The 17,546-nt window shown below is 39.2% G+C and overlaps 2 protein-coding genes across 4 annotated transcripts; one reads left to right on the forward strand and one right to left on the reverse strand.

The window, feature by feature from the left end:
- Window positions 1–1,338: 1,338 nt before the first annotated feature.
- On the forward strand, window positions 1,339–9,490 carry nipsnap2 (nipsnap homolog 2). Of its 2 annotated transcripts, XR_014530879.1 has the most exons (11): window positions 1,339–1,483; window positions 2,690–2,829; window positions 4,208–4,253; window positions 4,660–4,754; window positions 5,869–5,939; window positions 6,182–6,322; window positions 7,955–7,986; window positions 8,249–8,343; window positions 8,427–8,510; window positions 8,606–8,856; window positions 8,912–9,490. XR_014530879.1 is itself a non-coding variant. In XM_083526075.1 (10 exons), exons 1-10 carry the CDS (start codon window positions 1,395–1,397, stop codon window positions 8,668–8,670), a joined length of 858 nt encoding a protein of 285 aa, XP_083382201.1. In that variant the 5' UTR covers window positions 1,339–1,394; the 3' UTR covers window positions 8,671–9,490. The 2 variants fall into 2 exon arrangements, 1 of the variants encoding a protein (XP_083382201.1); XM_083526075.1 differs by having other exon boundaries at window positions 8,606–9,490.
- A 48-nt stretch (window positions 9,491–9,538) lies between these two features.
- Window positions 9,539–16,706, reverse strand: psph (phosphoserine phosphatase). Of its 2 annotated transcripts, none has more exons than XM_083526130.1 (6): window positions 16,637–16,706; window positions 15,480–15,642; window positions 12,861–12,995; window positions 12,571–12,716; window positions 10,323–10,471; window positions 9,539–10,002 (listed from the first exon to the last, which is right to left on the reverse strand). In XM_083526130.1, exons 1-6 carry the CDS (start codon window positions 16,662–16,664, stop codon window positions 9,892–9,894), a joined length of 732 nt encoding a protein of 243 aa, XP_083382256.1. In that variant the 5' UTR covers window positions 16,665–16,706; the 3' UTR covers window positions 9,539–9,891. The 2 variants fall into 2 exon arrangements, with proteins under 2 accessions (XP_083382256.1, XP_083382257.1); XM_083526131.1 differs by lacking the exon at window positions 16,637–16,706 and adding an exon at window positions 15,898–16,494.
- Between the last annotated feature and the right edge of the window lie 840 nt (window positions 16,707–17,546).

A 17,546-nucleotide genomic window follows, 5' to 3' on the forward strand; every position in this document is an offset into this window, starting at 1 on the left:
GTCCCTTACGGTCCCTCCTGCAGGTGGTGAGCCCACGGGAAGGCGGCCCCACGTCACGGACCTTGATATTTCCCTCGTAAGGGACCCCTGGAGCATAGAGGGTTAAGGGCCTTGCTCAAGGGCCCAAGAGTGGCAGCTTGGCGATACCGGGGCTTGAACCCCAGACCTTCCGATCGGCAACCCAGCGCCTTAACCGCTGGAGCCACCACTCCCCCCCCAAAAAAAACTTGAAAAGTATTCATTTAAGGTATATTTAGAACAGATAATAATGTGCGATTAAGTTGTGATTAATCACGAGTTGACAATTATGCTATTAATCGTGTTTACATATGTTATTTTATTCTTATAGTGTGTAGGTCAGCAGAGACAGCTTTGCTGGCCCTGAAGGCATGCCACTGGTTATAACCATTACATCCATTACATATTTTTCGAGGGTATCTAAAATTGTTTTCCCCCCACAGATTACACGATCATATTACCGATGGTAAATTATTGGAATAAAAGTGTGCATCAGCAATTTGGCATCATTTGTAACAGATTTACATCTGTAAAAAAAAAAAAAAAAACATTTATTTATATTTCATTATTTGTAGGTGCGTTATATTTTTATTATTCCGAAAGTGACTAATAATTTGTGACCGATATTTTATATGTAGATGGATTTCTCCTAGCTGAATTGTTTCTCAAGCGTGTTTTCAGCACCACTGCGTGAATGTGACGTGTCACAACACTACTATGACCGAGGTGTATCCTAAGAGTCACATTAAATATATCTACCTGGAGAAAGAATAGAAATCAAACAGCTGGTTTTATTGATTTTTTTTTTCCTTATTTATTTTTCACTGCAAAGGCCTGTTTGTGAACGGGCCATGTTAGAAGTCAGAAGGCACCAAAATAAATTTATGATTTGCTGTCTGTCTGAACCAAAGAAATGAAAGCGAACTATCTGTACCATATTGAATTGCAAAGCATCATCTTTTTTCCATTGCATCGTTATGCACTGAATCACATTGTGTTGAATCGGATTGATCGCACTGAATCGTAACAGAACAGGGGTGAATCGTATCGCATCGGTTCATATGTATCTTCAATGTATCGTATTGTAGGCTGTGAATCGGTCTCAGTTATGGAAATGCGACTGAAGTCCCAAGAGGTCATGCATTTTAATATTTATTTGAAATGCATTATAATATTAATGCATGCATTATCATATTAAATATATTATAATGCATTGCCTCTTATGACTTCCGCGATATGCACATCCCTACTGCATATATTTTTGAAAAGTCACCCCACTAGGATTTCTACTGCCCCCGGGTGGACCAAGTGCGCATTACACTTTTAACCCTTTCCTTTCCGATATACAGAGACGGGTTCTGTGATTGGCAGGGAAGATGGCGTCTGGAGTCCTTCAACGTTGTTTTAGCGGCCTTGGTTCGGCAAAATACACGGCCAGGATGAAAGGGAAGGTCACTCTTATCAGGTCTGAACCTTTTCTAATCTGCAATACTGTTTGATAGAGCTGTCTGTTTGTTATCACGACGCTTCCTTATCAGAGAATGGTACAGGAGTGGATTGGGCAACGGCCCGTGTCTCGTGCATGTTTCAGACAAGTAAAGCAGATTTATTTATCATCCGGTTCATTGCGAAACAGGTGTGAATGCATTTCATTTTTAGAATGCATTATATTCAGTGTAAGCTGCTTGATTAGTTCAAGGGTGTAGCAGAATCCTGATTGCTGAAGGACACACACACACACACACACACACACACACAATCACACAATCTTCAATATTCTGTTACAGTACAAACACTATGTAGAAATAGTGACTATGATTAAAGGCATTTGATTGCAGTGTGGCTGCAATAAGAAAAATCCTCCTAAAAATTTGTAATGGTATTAATGGAACTGTAATGGTCCCTATTGGTCTCTACTGGTACTTTGTTGCCTTCTGTTGGTGGCAGGTTTTGTCTTGTGGGTTCCATTAAAAAAAACCCAGCAAAACATCTTCGTAGATCATATAGACCTTTTTTGACCTTTTGGAGACCGGACATCATTTAGCATCCCGATTTTAGGAAGTTTGCATTTGCCCTTATCCAGAACGACTCGGTTATACAGCTGAGCAGAGTTAAGGGCCTTGCTCAAGGGCCCAGCAGTGGTATTGTGGTGGTGGTGGTGGAATTTGAACCCATGGCCTTCCCATCAGAAGTCAAACATCTTATCCACGGAGCTACCACATCGCTTCTTCGGTTTCTTTTGGTTGGATGATGATTTAGTAGTGGAAACCATTCTGGTTTAATGTTTGACAGTGACTGGTATGTCAATGGTATTTGTAGTGGAAACCAGAAATTGAACTCAAGGAACTTGCAATCTATCGAAATGTTTTTTTCAGGCCTGGCTGAAACAGAAGCATTAGTTCACTGTTGCAAATGAAGCTGATTGGTTAGTTGGTTGGTCGAAGTGAAACATTATTTTCCATCTATCGTTTTTCATTATTTTGATCAATGACTGTTGAAGGTATTTAAACAGTGGTAATGTTGTGCTATTTTCTTTAAACACACACACACTTTACATTTTTGATTTCTGTAGCTGGTTAAGTAGGTTGGATTTTTTATTTTTATTTTTTTTGCGGGGATTCCTTACAATACAGTACATTGCAAACACACAATTGTTACGTTCTTCTCCTAGAGGATTGTCTGCATCCAGTAACAGAAACCGAGAGGAGAGCTGGTTTAAATCTCTGTTCGTACGCAAAGTGGACCCAAGAAAAGACGCCCACTCGCACCTCCTGGCTAAGAAAGAAGAAAGCAACCTTTATAAAATTCAATGTAAGTAATACATCCAACCATTATTGTAAGTGTGCTACATTCATGGGATTTGTAGTATGTTGGGTGATTTATTTTTTTTTGGCTTGGGAAGGTACATGATGGTTTTGGGCAAAAATCTGATTGAATGAGGACCGTGAGCTAAAAATCTCCGTTAAAACTAATTATTACAGAGTTGCTCTGGTTCTCTGATTATAAAATACGGGGTGGTTATAATTCTGTATTGCTCAAAATAACATGTCAAGAATGCTAGTGATTTTCTCTTTGATCCTCCTTTTTGGTTTAGCAAATTGTTGCAGGACGTGTGGGTTATACGTTTAAAGTGTCCCCACAGAAACTTTTTTACAGACAATGAGATCCGGGGATCTCGGACGCCATGAAATGTCACGTTGTGTAAAATCGACAAATAATCAAATAGCTGCCGTCGATTGTCGAGCAGTTTTCGTAGTGGCTCTGTCCTGGTGTTTTTGATATGCAGATATGCAAAGTTTTGCAATCTCCGCACAAAATTGTTTTTTAGGCGTAGCAACATACCGATCGGATGTAACTCTGGTTGCAATGCCCTCCAAGGGCCTATGACACCATGTGATTACTCAGCACACCTTACTGTACTCTTAATGCTGGATGCTGGTTTTCCGGTGCCCAGTATTGGAAATCTTGTCCGTTAAAGTGAAAAAATCCACAAGTTATTCATGAATGGCGTCCTCGTTCACTTTAACACAATTGTTCACAAAACCGTTGACGCAGCTTGTGTTCATTGGGTCCCAGGGTTCACCAGCTTCTAGTTCCAAAATATTTCTTTTTATTTTAAATCTGGGCTGCAAAAAAAAAGCCACTTACTGACCACCTCAGGTTATTCTGTAGGTGAGAATCCGTTCACTTCTCAGTTTACACTTGTTCACTGATAATCTGCTGACAGATAATGTGCTCACTTAAAAAAAAATAAAAAGTTGAATCAGAGATAATGATTTGTCGCAATAGCATTTTCATTTATTTTCCTCTTCTCATATTTGGGTTGTTGGGTCAAATCGAAGGTCACCATCGCTTCAGGTCCATTGATATACTTACTTATTAGTTTAAAGGTTTTCCTTTCCCAGGTGGGAACATTCTGTACATTTTTTCCACCATATAATAATGAGCATAACTAACATAAAACTTTTTGATTGTAACACCTTACATTTATGATACAATATACATATGTACAGTAATTGAGCAGAATCACTAATTACAAGAAATGACTTTAAGATCAGGGCTAATTAGAGTAACGGGCAAATATCCCAAAGGGCCGAATACAGTAAAATTGCCAGTAAATTACTTTGACAAAGAAAACAGTGAAATGCTTAACAGTGTCCTCAATAATGAACGTTTTTCTTTCTTTCAGTTCACAACGTGAAGCCTGAATGTCTGGATGCTTATAACAAACTTTGGTAAGCACAGACTCCTTTTTATTTCTTAACCAATTAATTATTTTCAATTTATTAATCAAGAATTGCCTGTTGGAAAGCCTCAAGGTTGATTGATATGATATACCGCCTGTGATGTAACTCTATCCGGAAGGTACTTAGTTCTATTCCTGTGATGTGATTGGCAGGAGCAGGAATCTGCTGCCCTCCATTCCTGAAATGCATTTCAAGGAAAATGACTTTTGACTTTTTCAAAACCTATTTAAAATCGCTTCTCAAATTGCAAACCGGTCTCGATAGTGGATTTGGAATTTTGAATGTAATTGTGTTGTTGCTCTCAACCCGATTGTCCCTGTTGTGCACTGTCCAATATTTAGGCTTTGAGACAGTAAATAACTGATGGTCTCCATGCCTACATTGTGGCCCACAGTGAGGATGTGTTGCCTTCGATCCATGCGGATAAATACTACCCCTGTGAGCTGGTGGGAACATGGAACACCTGGTATGGAGAGCAAGACCAGGCCGGTAGGACCTTACAGATCAGCACCTTGTTCTTCCAAGCCACAGAAATAAATAGACTGTATAGTAAAAGGGTTAGGGTTAGGGTCTAACCCTAGATTTTTTTTTAACCTTTTATACATTTTAAATGTTTTTGTGAAGATTTACAATCATGTTCAGTAGTGTACTGCCAGTGCAGTGTGTTTCTGAAAATATTATTATTCACATTATAGACATCAGGCATAACATTATGGCCATCTGCCTAATATTGTGTTGGTCCACCTTTTGCTGCCAAAACAGTCCTGACCCATCGAGCATCAACAGCATTAACTTTAATTTGAGCTACAGGAGCTCGTCTGTTGGATCGGACCACACAGGTCAGCCTTCGCTCCCCACGTGCATCAATGAGCCTCGGTCGCCCCAACCCTGTAGCCGGGTTCACCACTATTCTTTCTTGGAGCACTTTTGATAGATACTGAGCACTGCAGACCAGCAACACACCACAAGAGCTGCAGTTTTGGAGATGCTCCGACAGAGTCGTCTAGACATCACAAATTAGCCCTTATTAAACTCACTCAAATCCATACGCCTGCCTATTTTTTTCTGCTTCTAACACGTCAACTTTGAGGACGTTCACTTGCTGCCTGATGTATCCCACCTTACTAACAGGTGTTCTTCACTTCACCAGTCATAATGTTATGCCTGAGCTGTGTATGCTTCACTAGCTTGCCATTGGTATTATAACTATTATTATTATTATTATTATTATTTATTTATTTATTTTTATTTCTACTTGTTACTAGTGCCAATTGTTTAAAAAGTTTCCTTCCAAGCCATTATGATTCATAAATGGTTTTCTTTTCAACAATAGTAATTGTAGTTAATAAATTCGAATTGAAAGTATAACAAGTGTTTGACAGGGGGTCAGTATTTTATGGCAAAAAGTATCCTGTATTGATTTCGTGCACCCATACATAGTGTGTTCATGTGCATTAAAGTAAGGGTTTCTTAGGGCAATTTAATCATGCAGTGACTTTCGCAGTAATGTGATCTCGTAAACAAATGATGGAACATTTCAGTACACAGAATCATGAGTAACTCTGGAGTGTGTAAACAGAACCGTGTATTTCTTTGTGCACAGTCCACCTGTGGAGGTACCGAGGAGGCTACCCTGCCCTGACCGAAGTCATGAACAAACTGAAAAATAATAAGGTAGATGACACTTCGTAGTGTATTGGTGTAGCTTCAGTACTATTCCGTACTATTCAGTACAGTGCTAAATGCTTGTATGAAATCAAGAGTGTCACATTATTCAGTATAATATCTTTCTGATATCACAAGGAATTGGTGACTATTACCTTTTACTTGTTCAGCTTTATTCATCTTTAATGTCTGATTTTCACAATTTGCCTAATATACTCAAAAGTGACTCAATGTCCATATCTTGTGAGCAGGAATTTTTGGAGTACAGAAACGAACGAGGGAAGATGCTGCTCTCTCGCCGCAATCAGCTATTGCTAGAGTTCAGCTTCTGGAACGAGCCAGTTCCACGTGAGGGACCCAATATCTATGAGCTTCGATCATACCAATTACGAGTGAGTTACAAAACTCACCAAAGCATTTTACATTTGCTTCACTACTTCAAAACATTCAGCTAAAGTTTGCACCCAAGTTTTTGTACCCAGGTGTGATTAAAAGCTTCCTGGTGAGGATTTCTGTTATTGCAGAAATATTGTTGTTCTGCTAGTTGTAGGGACTCTCCTTGATGTGTAAATGAACATTCTGCACATTGGCAGATGCCCGATGTATGCAAATCAGCCCTTTGAAATGTGCCTTGTCTGCTGGGGGTCATTAATTGGACATGCCTTTAGGACACCACACCCTGCTTCCATGTTCAAACATCTACACAGCCTGTTTACCTTGTGCTACTTCTGCTATGTGATGGACCACACCCTATTAGGCATCTGAATGCTCCATATTTACTGCTATTGAGTGCACTACAGGGAGTTTAAGGTGGCAGGAATTTTTCTATTCTCCATCAAAGAACTTCAAATTGAGCAGCAGCATAAGGATATGGCGAGAATGTCATCCTCCATTCCAACATGTAGCAGATATGACGTTTGTCAGCCAGCTTTAGCCATCGTGTGTGCTATAATAGTCAACAACTTGTTTGTGGCTTCAAGATGGCTGACATGGTCATGTTTCAATAATAAAACAGGTCCTACTGCTTTTCTTGGGAGGCCCCAGTTAATTCGATCTGCTAAATCTGCCTTATCAAACTTACAGCATGATATGGTACCATCATCCATGCCACCCAATTTCTTCAACTTAGCCCAGTTCATTGCCTGATAACCAGTAACTTGCTTTAGATTTTTTTGGGCTTGCAGGCTCTATGGTCAATGTTGGTTCAGTGGGTGATGTCACCCAAATAAGGATGGGTTTCCCTTTTGAGTCTGATTCCTCTCAAGGTTTCCTCCTCATAACAGCTAAGGGAGTTTTTCCTTGCCCCAGTCACCATGGCTGCTCATCAGGGATAAATACACATCGTTCACCTCAACTCTTAAAATTCTGTAAAGCTGCTTTGAGACAATGTCTGTTGTGAAAAGCGCTATAGAAATAAACTTGACTTGGGTTAAAGTTCAAAAGGTGTTCGGCAAGTTTCTTAAAACCTCTTTGCTACAGGGGCACAGTATGATTGCTGACCATGGCACTGTGATCCCAGCTTCCTAACTTGCTGGGATCCGACAAGTAAAGAAAATTGTCATTGTATTCATGGACAAAAGTATTGGGACACCAACCCTTTCCTGCTATATGTGGTTCTTTTTCAAACATATAATAAAATTGAACTCGAAAACCCAAACCTGTTCCAGCATGGCAATGCCCATGTGCACAAAGCGAGCTCCAGGAAGAACTGCTTTACATGCTTTGGAGAGGAAGATCTTGAGTGTCCTGCTATAGAGCTCTGATCTCATCTCACTGAGCACATACCATACTTATGACCAGGTTTCTCCAAATTATTGCCAATATAGTGTATACTTAAAGTATATGTGGCAAGAGTCTTTAGGTACTGTTTAACACATGAAGGCTGAGTCAGGTTTATTATTTATTCCTGTGTGAATTGTCAAGGTGTCAGCACTCTAGCTAACAACAGACATTTCGTTCATGAAAAGCTGCTACTTATTTTGGCATTGCTGCACGTTACATACCACGATCTCTTCCTTTTGCAGCCAGGAACCATGATTGAATGGGGGAATTACTGGTAAGGAATACTAATTATAAATATCTTCAGTTTTCATTCATTACTAAAGTGGGGAAAAAAGAATTTGGATGCTAATTTAGTCAGACCAACATTACGTTCCTTAGAAAGCTATAATGGAAATAGGATTCTAATGACTTCATATGTCCGGTGTAACAATTATAAGATTTTAATGATCTAACAAGTTTTTTTTTTCTTTGCTTAATAATGTATGTTGCATAAGATATAACTCCAGATTTTTGACATTCTTGCGTTGGTCGCTCAGGGCTCGAGCTATTCGCTATCGGCAGCATAACTGTGAGGCGGTTGGAGGATTTTTCTCTCAGATAGGAAGTCTTTACATGGTCCATCACCTCTGGGGTAAACAAACTTTTTATAATAAGCACCGACAAAGTTTTATTAATGCAAGTTCTGTGTTCAGTGTGTATTTTTACTTCTTTCAGCATATAAGGACCTGGAGGCCAGAGAGGACACTCGCAATGCAGTGTGGCAACATGAGGGCTGGAACGAAGTGGTTTACTACACAGGTAAGCGTCTCATCATCCTGCATTGCTTAGTATTTCACATTGAATCATTCTGCTTATCTCCATTTTTGTAACGAAACTTTTCTTCCTGTATCAAGTGCCCCTGATTCAGCACATGGAGTCCAGGGTTATGATTCCAATGAAGGCATCACCCCTGAAGTAAAACTTCCTTCACAAGCTAAAGACATGCATACACAAAGGAAGCCAATGCCGTATATGTCGCAGCCTTATTTTTAAACCCGTTTGATGTTCTTTCTGGTCAAGTCCAAACTCCTGCACCAGCAAATGGAAAATGAGAATGTGTTAAAAGAAACCAGTCCTATGAACTTTGTGCTCCTAGAAGGCCAAAGCCGATTTGATTTATGATGTCAACCTGATGTACCCAACCTGAACTTTCTAATTAGCAAAGAATCTCTACGCACATTAAACCTAAGCACTGAATCCCGACTAGCTGAAACGTAACTATATATAAAAAAAAGTATTGGAGGGTATTTATATGCTGTATTTGTTTGTATTGTTTTTCAATCACCTGGTCATTTTTTTCCATTATTGCTAAATAAAATCTACAATTTGCACAGTACTGTAAAAAGCACTGTAAATGTGCCCGATGACATTTTCTACATTATAAAAGTAGAATATATAAACTTTTTCCACTAAAGGTTAGAATTTCAAGAAGTACAAGCAGAAAACTCCATCTCAAGTACTTTGTTTTGTGCAGTTAAAAGAACACAATTTTGAAAAACTTTCTTGTACTGTATGGCATGTACAAACAGCTATTTCAAAAAAAAAAAAAATTATAAGGATAAATGTTATTTATTTATCTTTTGCAGCTACTGTCAACTGGACATTGAGCTCTGAACATCGTTGCAAATATGTATTAGTTGCGCAAGATATTTTTTTTGCAATTTATTTAGAATGACATGTACAATCAGTCCATCAGTATACAAGTGATCATGTACAATAAAGTATATATTGTTCCCCAATTTACATGAATGCACATTTTTTTATAAGTACAACTCAAACACACAAAGTAGTGTACCTTAGAATAGATTTTAATATCTCTATGGTAAGTAGCAAAGTCAAAACGTCTCCTTTAGAGTTACACACGTTGCATATATTATTGTAAAAAAAAAAAAAAAAAAAAACAATTTTCAAACCTACTAAAGCATCATCATAAAAATGCTATTAGAAATGAGTCACAGTTTTGATCAGTTTTTTGACTAGATTAGCATTTTAACACATGCCTGCTACACTTTGTAAACACTATATAATGGAATGTTAACATCCAAAACTTTAAAATTAGAAATCTGTGCAAGTAAGTAAAACTGTGCAATACGATAAAAGTCAGCACTAAGGCACACAAAAGAGACGACGATCGGACAAGCTAAATCTTCTCAAGCTCTTTTAGCAGCTCTCCGAAACTTGTCACGTACCAAGAGGACTTCTCTTTTACTTGCTGTCGCACCACGTTGCCACCGAATCCGATGAAAGCATTCTGAAATATTCAAGTACATTTATGTCAGTATTATTTAAAGCAAACTATGCAAATACAATATTTTTCTTTTACGAATATCAATGCACACGGGTCACTAGCAGGGTCTCAAAGTACAAAAGGGAATTTTGTGTTTAATTTCATTGCTATAAAGTGCAAACAGCTAAAATAATTATGAATTGTTTATTTTATAGACCCTGGCTGTATAAAGGGTTGGAATAAGAATTTTTGCAATATTCTGGTGTGAATCATCATCAGTTGTGAAGGTCGTTTATAACAATCCAATTTATGCTGAAAAAGTCGAAGATATGATGTGCACTTACAGCAGGAGGACAGGCTTCTAGGTCAGTGGCACCGTCTCCGATCATTACTACTTTTTTGAAGCCGTACTTCTCCTTCAGCAGACTTATCACTTTGCCTTTGCCTCCTGATTCCGCCGTGGGCTGAGTCTCATCAAACCCTGCGTACTCTCCTAAAAACAATGTTAACAGGTTGCAGATCACTTATAACCAGGTGCGGTGCAATTGTTTGCATCCCATATTAAATACAAGAGGAGGCACCAGGCAACAAGACAAACAAAATGTAAAATAAAATTATAATAAAATGCTAAAAGAGTCAGGGAATATGAAAAAGCTTTTGGTAAGGAGTCTCCTTGGTTACCTCTAGAAACTACTCAGAACATCATGGTTTTTAGCACAATGGCTAAAAATGAGAGCACAAACTATCAAGGCAGTGCAAGAAGGGCAGAGTCTTCAGTGGTGTCCCAGATCTGGGAAAAGTTCAGCAAAGCAATCCTCTTTATGAATATCTTATTGATTCAATGTTGGATATATTTCTCAGTGGTGGAGTCACAGACTGAGCTGGGCTTCATGGTCTACTCTACACTGCCCATGTTCTACCCATCAACTGAATCTGGTGACTTTTCCAGCTTCTACAATACTAGACCCTTTGGAGGGAGTAGAAAGTTATGTGATAGCATGATCTTGCTGAGGGATTATACATTTATCACAGGTTACATAAAGGATGAAGGCTACCCATGTCCACCATGTGAACGTCTCTTCACTGGGGAGCAAATGCTTGCAGGACACTGAACTGAAATGTGTTTCTCTTAAAAAAAATAAAATAATTTTAAGTGGCAAAAAGCTCACTTTGTAGGTGTTGATGGCCAGATTATTGACCACGTTTTGAAACCTGGGTAGATTAAATAACGTGGTTCTATAAACACCCCGTAACTGCTGGACTAGAAACCAGTGCTGGTGCTTTCGGAAAGTCAGTGGGAAGTTTTCAGAGAAAGATGTGTGTGAAAATTATATTTATTCCAAATACCATCACTTCAGGACTTTGGTAGAAGGTTTCAGTATGCATTCCCAAGCACACGACATGGTATCCAGATAATTTTCAGTGCCCCTGGCAGTTATCCTGTATTTGTAGAACCAGGGCTACATGGGTAACTATTTTGCAATGGATACACACACACTCTACAGGGATTATAAAGCTGTTGCAAGCCTGACAAATGTTTCCTGGGTGGAAAAGCTGCAAAAAGACAGGCCAACCTGATGGAAATAATTTGACTGATTGCTATTTATGCAACCTCATAAACAAGTCATTTCATGGGAATCACAACAGCCTGTGTTTTAACTATTCACACCGAGCTAAATTGAGAAAAAATACTTATTAAAAATCAAACTGGACTTTTTCAAATTTATGTTCCATTGTGTTCATGTTTTTCTCATCGAGTGGCAAAAAGTTTACCACAGAACAAAAAACATTTAATATATGCGCATATTTTCCAGCTATCTGCATTTGGCAATTCATTGTATTTGTAAACATTTTCAGGTAAACCCACTTTATTGAATCATTGTTAAGAAAGATTTGTCCAAAAGGGACCACCATCGGACTACTGATAAGGTATTACGTGTACTGATTCAGCATGGCTTCTAGGCATAGGCAAACTAGGCGGTCGCCTAGGGCGCAACCAGCTAGGGGGGGGGGGGCGCCAGTGAGAGCCCCTGCCCTGGCCCTCATTCATTTAAATTATTTACCTGTTTTTCTGCTGAATTTTAATATACAGTATATGTTTACATACTTGAAATCAGGCGATTTTGCATTGATTATTAAAATGTTTAACCTTTTTTATGGTAGGTTGTGAATAATTTGTATGCTGTGGGTTTGGAGCATTGTAGTGGGAGGGCAGAGACATGGGGGGGAATCTCCTCTAGGGTGCCAAAAAGGATAAAAACGGCCCTGCACTGATTGGTGGACCAGTATCTGCACCACAGGTATGAGTGTGTCAGACATATCAATGTTCTAGAGATTTTTTTTTAAACATTGTACTGATTGTTTAACTCCATTGTGTAGGAGTACAGAGATTCTCTCTTATCTATTCCTTGCACAGTGTCTTAATCATCTACTCTTTCATCAGCGTCAATTTTTGACCACAAAGTTGCTGCTGACTAGATTTCTCTCAGCATGAGAGGTCGTTTCTTTTACAGTCAATTATTATACACCTACAAATTGATGGTTTAGTGCATGCTAATGACTGTGTTTTCGAAAGAGTTGTGTTTTTCTTACCATTGAAGTAAAACTTCAAGCGGTTGGCGTAGACATGGTCAAGAGGGATCCCAAGATGAGTGGCCACGTGCTCCACGATGCAGCGGAAACCTCCGGAAATGAGGAAAACCTGTACATTGCGTTGATGTAGCCTCTCCACCAGTTCCCTGTACATACATTGTATACATTATTAGTATTTCCATAAAAAACATTTTGTTATTCAGGTTTTCATTTAAAATCCTTGAAGCAGAAGACGCCATGTTTGTCCACCGAGGCGACCATGTTAGGGAACTGAATCAACACGGACTTACTTAATACCTGGAGTCAGCTGAGGAGGGTGGTCCGTTATCAGTTTGTTAACTTGCTCCCGTGAACACTTGATAATAGACAGGCGCTCTGTCAGGGCCGTTTTGAAGGTTACAGATCCTCCCATGGCCTTGCGAGTCCTGGGGAAGAGAAAAATAATTAAATTAATGAAAATAAAAAGAGGATCTGATCAACAACCATTTTTATGTCTGACTACATGGTCTTAACACTACAAGTACACACTCATGCACAATTCATTCAAAACTTTCCTTTTCAACACTTAATGTTACCCAAATCTACTGTAACATTCACAGTTCTAGATGTCAAAACCAACAATCATTTCCGAAAGACAAAAAAAAAAAAGAAAAAAAAAAACGTTCTGTAGATATAATTGTGTATTTAATAAGGACTATAGCATTTTTTGTGTGATTGTTTTCACTGTTAATACAATTGATCTCATTTTACGCCTATTTCCAGTTCTGGGGTTCAACAAAAGATTGTGGCATAAGTGCACTTGCTTCAAATCAACCGTTTTGATGTTTATTTATTACACATAATCTAAATCCTGTTCAGCAGTGGTCCCCATCCTTTTTTGTACCATGGACCAGTTTCACACGAGACAATTTGGGCCGTGGAGGACATGCGTATAACTAATCACAATACATGTGCGTATTATTTTACTATTATACATGATATGATTTCTGTATCGACTTAATTATTACATACATAATGAAAATGTAACTCAACTCACCATAATACAGAATCAGGGGGGGCTGAATTTATTCATGCATATAAAAATGCGACTGAAACGAGTGCGGGGAAATTGGCATAAGTGGAAGTGGTCATTTTTGATAATTTGTTTAATTTTGTTTCACCCCGGACCGGACCGGATCGTGACCCAGTGGTTGGGGACTCCTGCTGTAGAAGGGTGCAAATTGGCCAGATCTCTGTATTTTCTATTATGGATAAAACCGTTTAGGAAAGTTAAGTACATTTCTAAAAGTGGCCTGTTTTTCTTGTCTTCAGAAAAATTTCCACTCGCTCTGGCAATCCAAGCGACAGCATTCTAGATGCGACACTGAATCTGTTACCATCACACTAAATACGGACAATATACACTTTGCTGGTAATTATACTTTTGTGTACAAAAGCTAAACTTTATATAATTCCATTATTAACTAATAATCGTTAGGTGTCAATCAAAATAATATCTTACACAAATCTTACTCAAAGACTCGAAGCTGCTCAAAGCGAAAAACTGAATACTTAAACATGTACGATTAATTATGAAGTGCAAATCAAGTACATATCTTTTTTTCTTCCACTTTCTTTTTAAGAGTATCCTTGGTATCCTGTTGTCTCAGCACAAGGTTTATATACCGTAAGGGTCACTGGATGCTGCATGCCATGCAAATCAAGCTGTTAGTCTATTGGATAAAGTACGCAAACCATGTAAAAAGTAGAGCTACGCCAAGTAAAATATTGCTCCAGTAAAAGAGCACCCTTCAGATCTTTCACTTGAGGAAAAGTACAAAAGTATTCGCCTTTAAATGTACGATAATTTATTATAGCTTTAATGTTCCCTTGATCATTTTTGCCACAAGACTTTTGTTTAATCGACTCAGTTTATGTGAAAAGACTAATGGCACTCTAGCGCACCGATCTATTTATAGAATGATATTAATGAACTTTTTAAAACAACTTTTCAACTACTCCAAAACAATCACGCGAATAAGGTGTGGTGGCGAGTTCGAGTCAGGAGTTTCTTCCATCATTAATTACTTTCAAAATGTTCTGCTTGCTGTTGAACTGATGCTGAACTGTATGTTGGCGATATGTAGATACACCAAACGGTTTAAAGTTTAAAACAGAGCGCGTGCTCGACCCTGATTGGTGGCTTGCTGTGTGTGGGACCAGTTACGTTTTTAACCATTAATGAATAAAAAGGAACGACCGATCCTGCAAAACGTTTAGTAAAAAGTACGAGATTTGCCTTTGAAATGTGGTAAAGTTGAAGTCACTACATGACGTATCTCCCCAAATGGAAATAGGTCAGTAAATACAGATACATGGAAAAAGCTACTTAAGTACAGTAACGAATTACATTTACTTCGTTACTGTGCACTAGTACTTCAGTACCACCCACATTACATCACCTCATTACCATAAAGAGTTGAAATGCTTTCTTTGCACAACTTTTTTGAACTGCTGCTATATTGCTCGTTTTCATTTCGCCTACTGTTCACTTTGTCTTGTCACAACAGGTTTACTGGCGGAGCTATTTTGTGTTTTGTCCTTCACTGTCCTGTGTTGTTTTGCACTGTCTTGTGTTGTCTTTGCGCTGGTTGCACCAGGTTGCACACATGCACTTTAAGTGGCGAGGACACTTACTAGTCCTTAGCCCTGTGTTTTTCTGTTTCTGTGATTATTGCTGTATGTAGCATCAGGGTTCTGAAGGAACACGTTGTTTCTATTTCACTGTGTACTGCGTCAGCTATATATAGTTGAAATGACAATAAAAGCTTCTTGACTTGACCACTGCTCAGCACAAGGTTCCTACTTCCTATCACTGCATGCCATTATGTAAGCAGTGGTGAGTAAGGACTTGTGCAGAAGACACCCACATTTCAGTGACAGCATCCCCAACGCCGCAGAACTTGGCGAGCTCATCAATGCCCTCCTCCCGGATCACGGTGCTGTCCACATCAAAGCACACCGCCTCGGCTAGACGGAACGTCTCCTTCGTCTGAGCTAGTGATGTCATCGTGCACCAAGTCCTACGAAACGCTTCAAGGACACAAAATGCACATTTTTATTTTATTTTTTATAATAATCGAACCTATTGCATGACTTGAACTCATTGGTTGCATGCATGTGTGGTGTTGCATACTAAAAAAAAAAAAAAACTCGACACACAAGTTTGAACACCGACAAAAACAAAGCAAACCAACCAGGCATCTGATCAAAATTTGCAATCATGTTCAAATGCAATCTGCAACAAAAAGAAATCTATGCCGAAAATAGAAAGTGCGTCTCACTTACCTTTCACGTTTGTGCACGTCGAAATGGTATAACAAGGTATAACTACACTAGAAAGAAAATCTGGTGCCTACGTTAAACTACAAGCCGCACAGACACCCGGCACTGACGCCAACACACGGCTATTCCACGTTGATATCGAAGGGAGGGGCTCGAACTCCAAAACCCCGCCCCTTTATGTAATCCATCCAATAAAATCACGTTCTGGTCGCAATGATTGGTCAGTCTCTTGGCTGTCATGACCGAGAGTCAGACCACTGTTGCACAAAGTTTCCCATAAGTCCTTGCGAACGTTAGTTGTTGTGTATCAGTATTATTTTTTTTACAGATATCAATTACATATTAAAGTAAATATTAATTAAATATTTAAATTGAATATAAAACAATCAAGCTGTGGCTGATTTTCTTACGTTAGACCCCACATATCTCAAGCGAGTCCATAAATAATATTGATTTTTTTCTTGCTGTCATAGAAAGAAGTAGAAATATCCCAAATATTCATATCCCTAGTTATTTATTTCAGATCCCCAATTAATAAACCTTGAATTTTAGATAATAATGAAGCTTTCTTAGTCGCACATGAATGCCGGCTTCCGTATTTGTATAAGGGGCGTGGCTAAAGAAGACTGGAATTTTACTATAACCAGTAAAGTCACTTCTGAGTGTTTGCTGGTCCCCCAGTTTTAACAATTTTTTAAACAGTTTTAAGCAAATGTGCTGAATTAAGTATCTTCTGGTATACCTCGGATGGGACAGATTCGTAAATTCATCTTTAATATCCAGTTAAACAGACGTCTTCGCTGCCCTGTACCTTTGAACCACAGCGGAACATCCGTTTCCATACTACTCTGTCCTCTACATCTGCCTCTTTCACACCAACTACCTGCATGTCTTCCATCACCACATCCATAAACCTCCTCCTTGGCCTTCCTCTTTTCCTCCTTCCTGATGGCTCCATCCTCAGCATTCTCCTACCCGTGTACCCGATGTTCCTCCTCTGCACATATCCAAACCATCTCAATCGGGCCTCCCTCACCTTGTCCTAAAAACGTGTTGTCCCTCTATTAAACTCGTTTTTTTAATCCTGTCCATCGTCGTCACTCCTAATAAAAAATCTTAACATCTTCAGCTCTGCTACCTCCAGCTCCACCTCCTGTCTTTTAGTTAATGCCACTGTATCTAAACCATACAACATCGCAGGTCTCACCACAGTCCTATAAACTTTCCCTTTTGCAGATACCCTTCAATCACAAATCACTCTTCTCCACCCACTCCACTCTGCCTGCACTCTTTTCTTCACTTCTCTAACACACTCTCCATTACTTTTTCACTGTTGACCCCAGGTACCTGAACTCCTCCACCTTCTCCACCTCTTCTCCCTGCAACCGCACCCTTCCACTGCCCTCCATCTGATTCACACGCACGTACTCTGTGTCCCTGACGCAGTTCTTTCCAGCTCATACCTTCATCTCTCCAGGCTCCTCTCAACCTGATCCCTACTCTCCCAACAAATCACAATATCATCCACAATATCAAACCTCTTCAGTTTCCACCAGCTTATTCTTTTTTCAGTCCTCACTCTCCTCCTCCTCTTCTTAACCTCCAAAGCCATCTTACAGACCACCATCTGATGCTGTCTAACTACACTGTCC

This window comes from Silurus aristotelis (assembly GCF_946808225.1).
Source record: "Silurus aristotelis genome assembly, chromosome: 22".
Classification (NCBI taxonomy): domain Eukaryota; kingdom Metazoa; phylum Chordata; class Actinopteri; order Siluriformes; family Siluridae; genus Silurus; species Silurus aristotelis.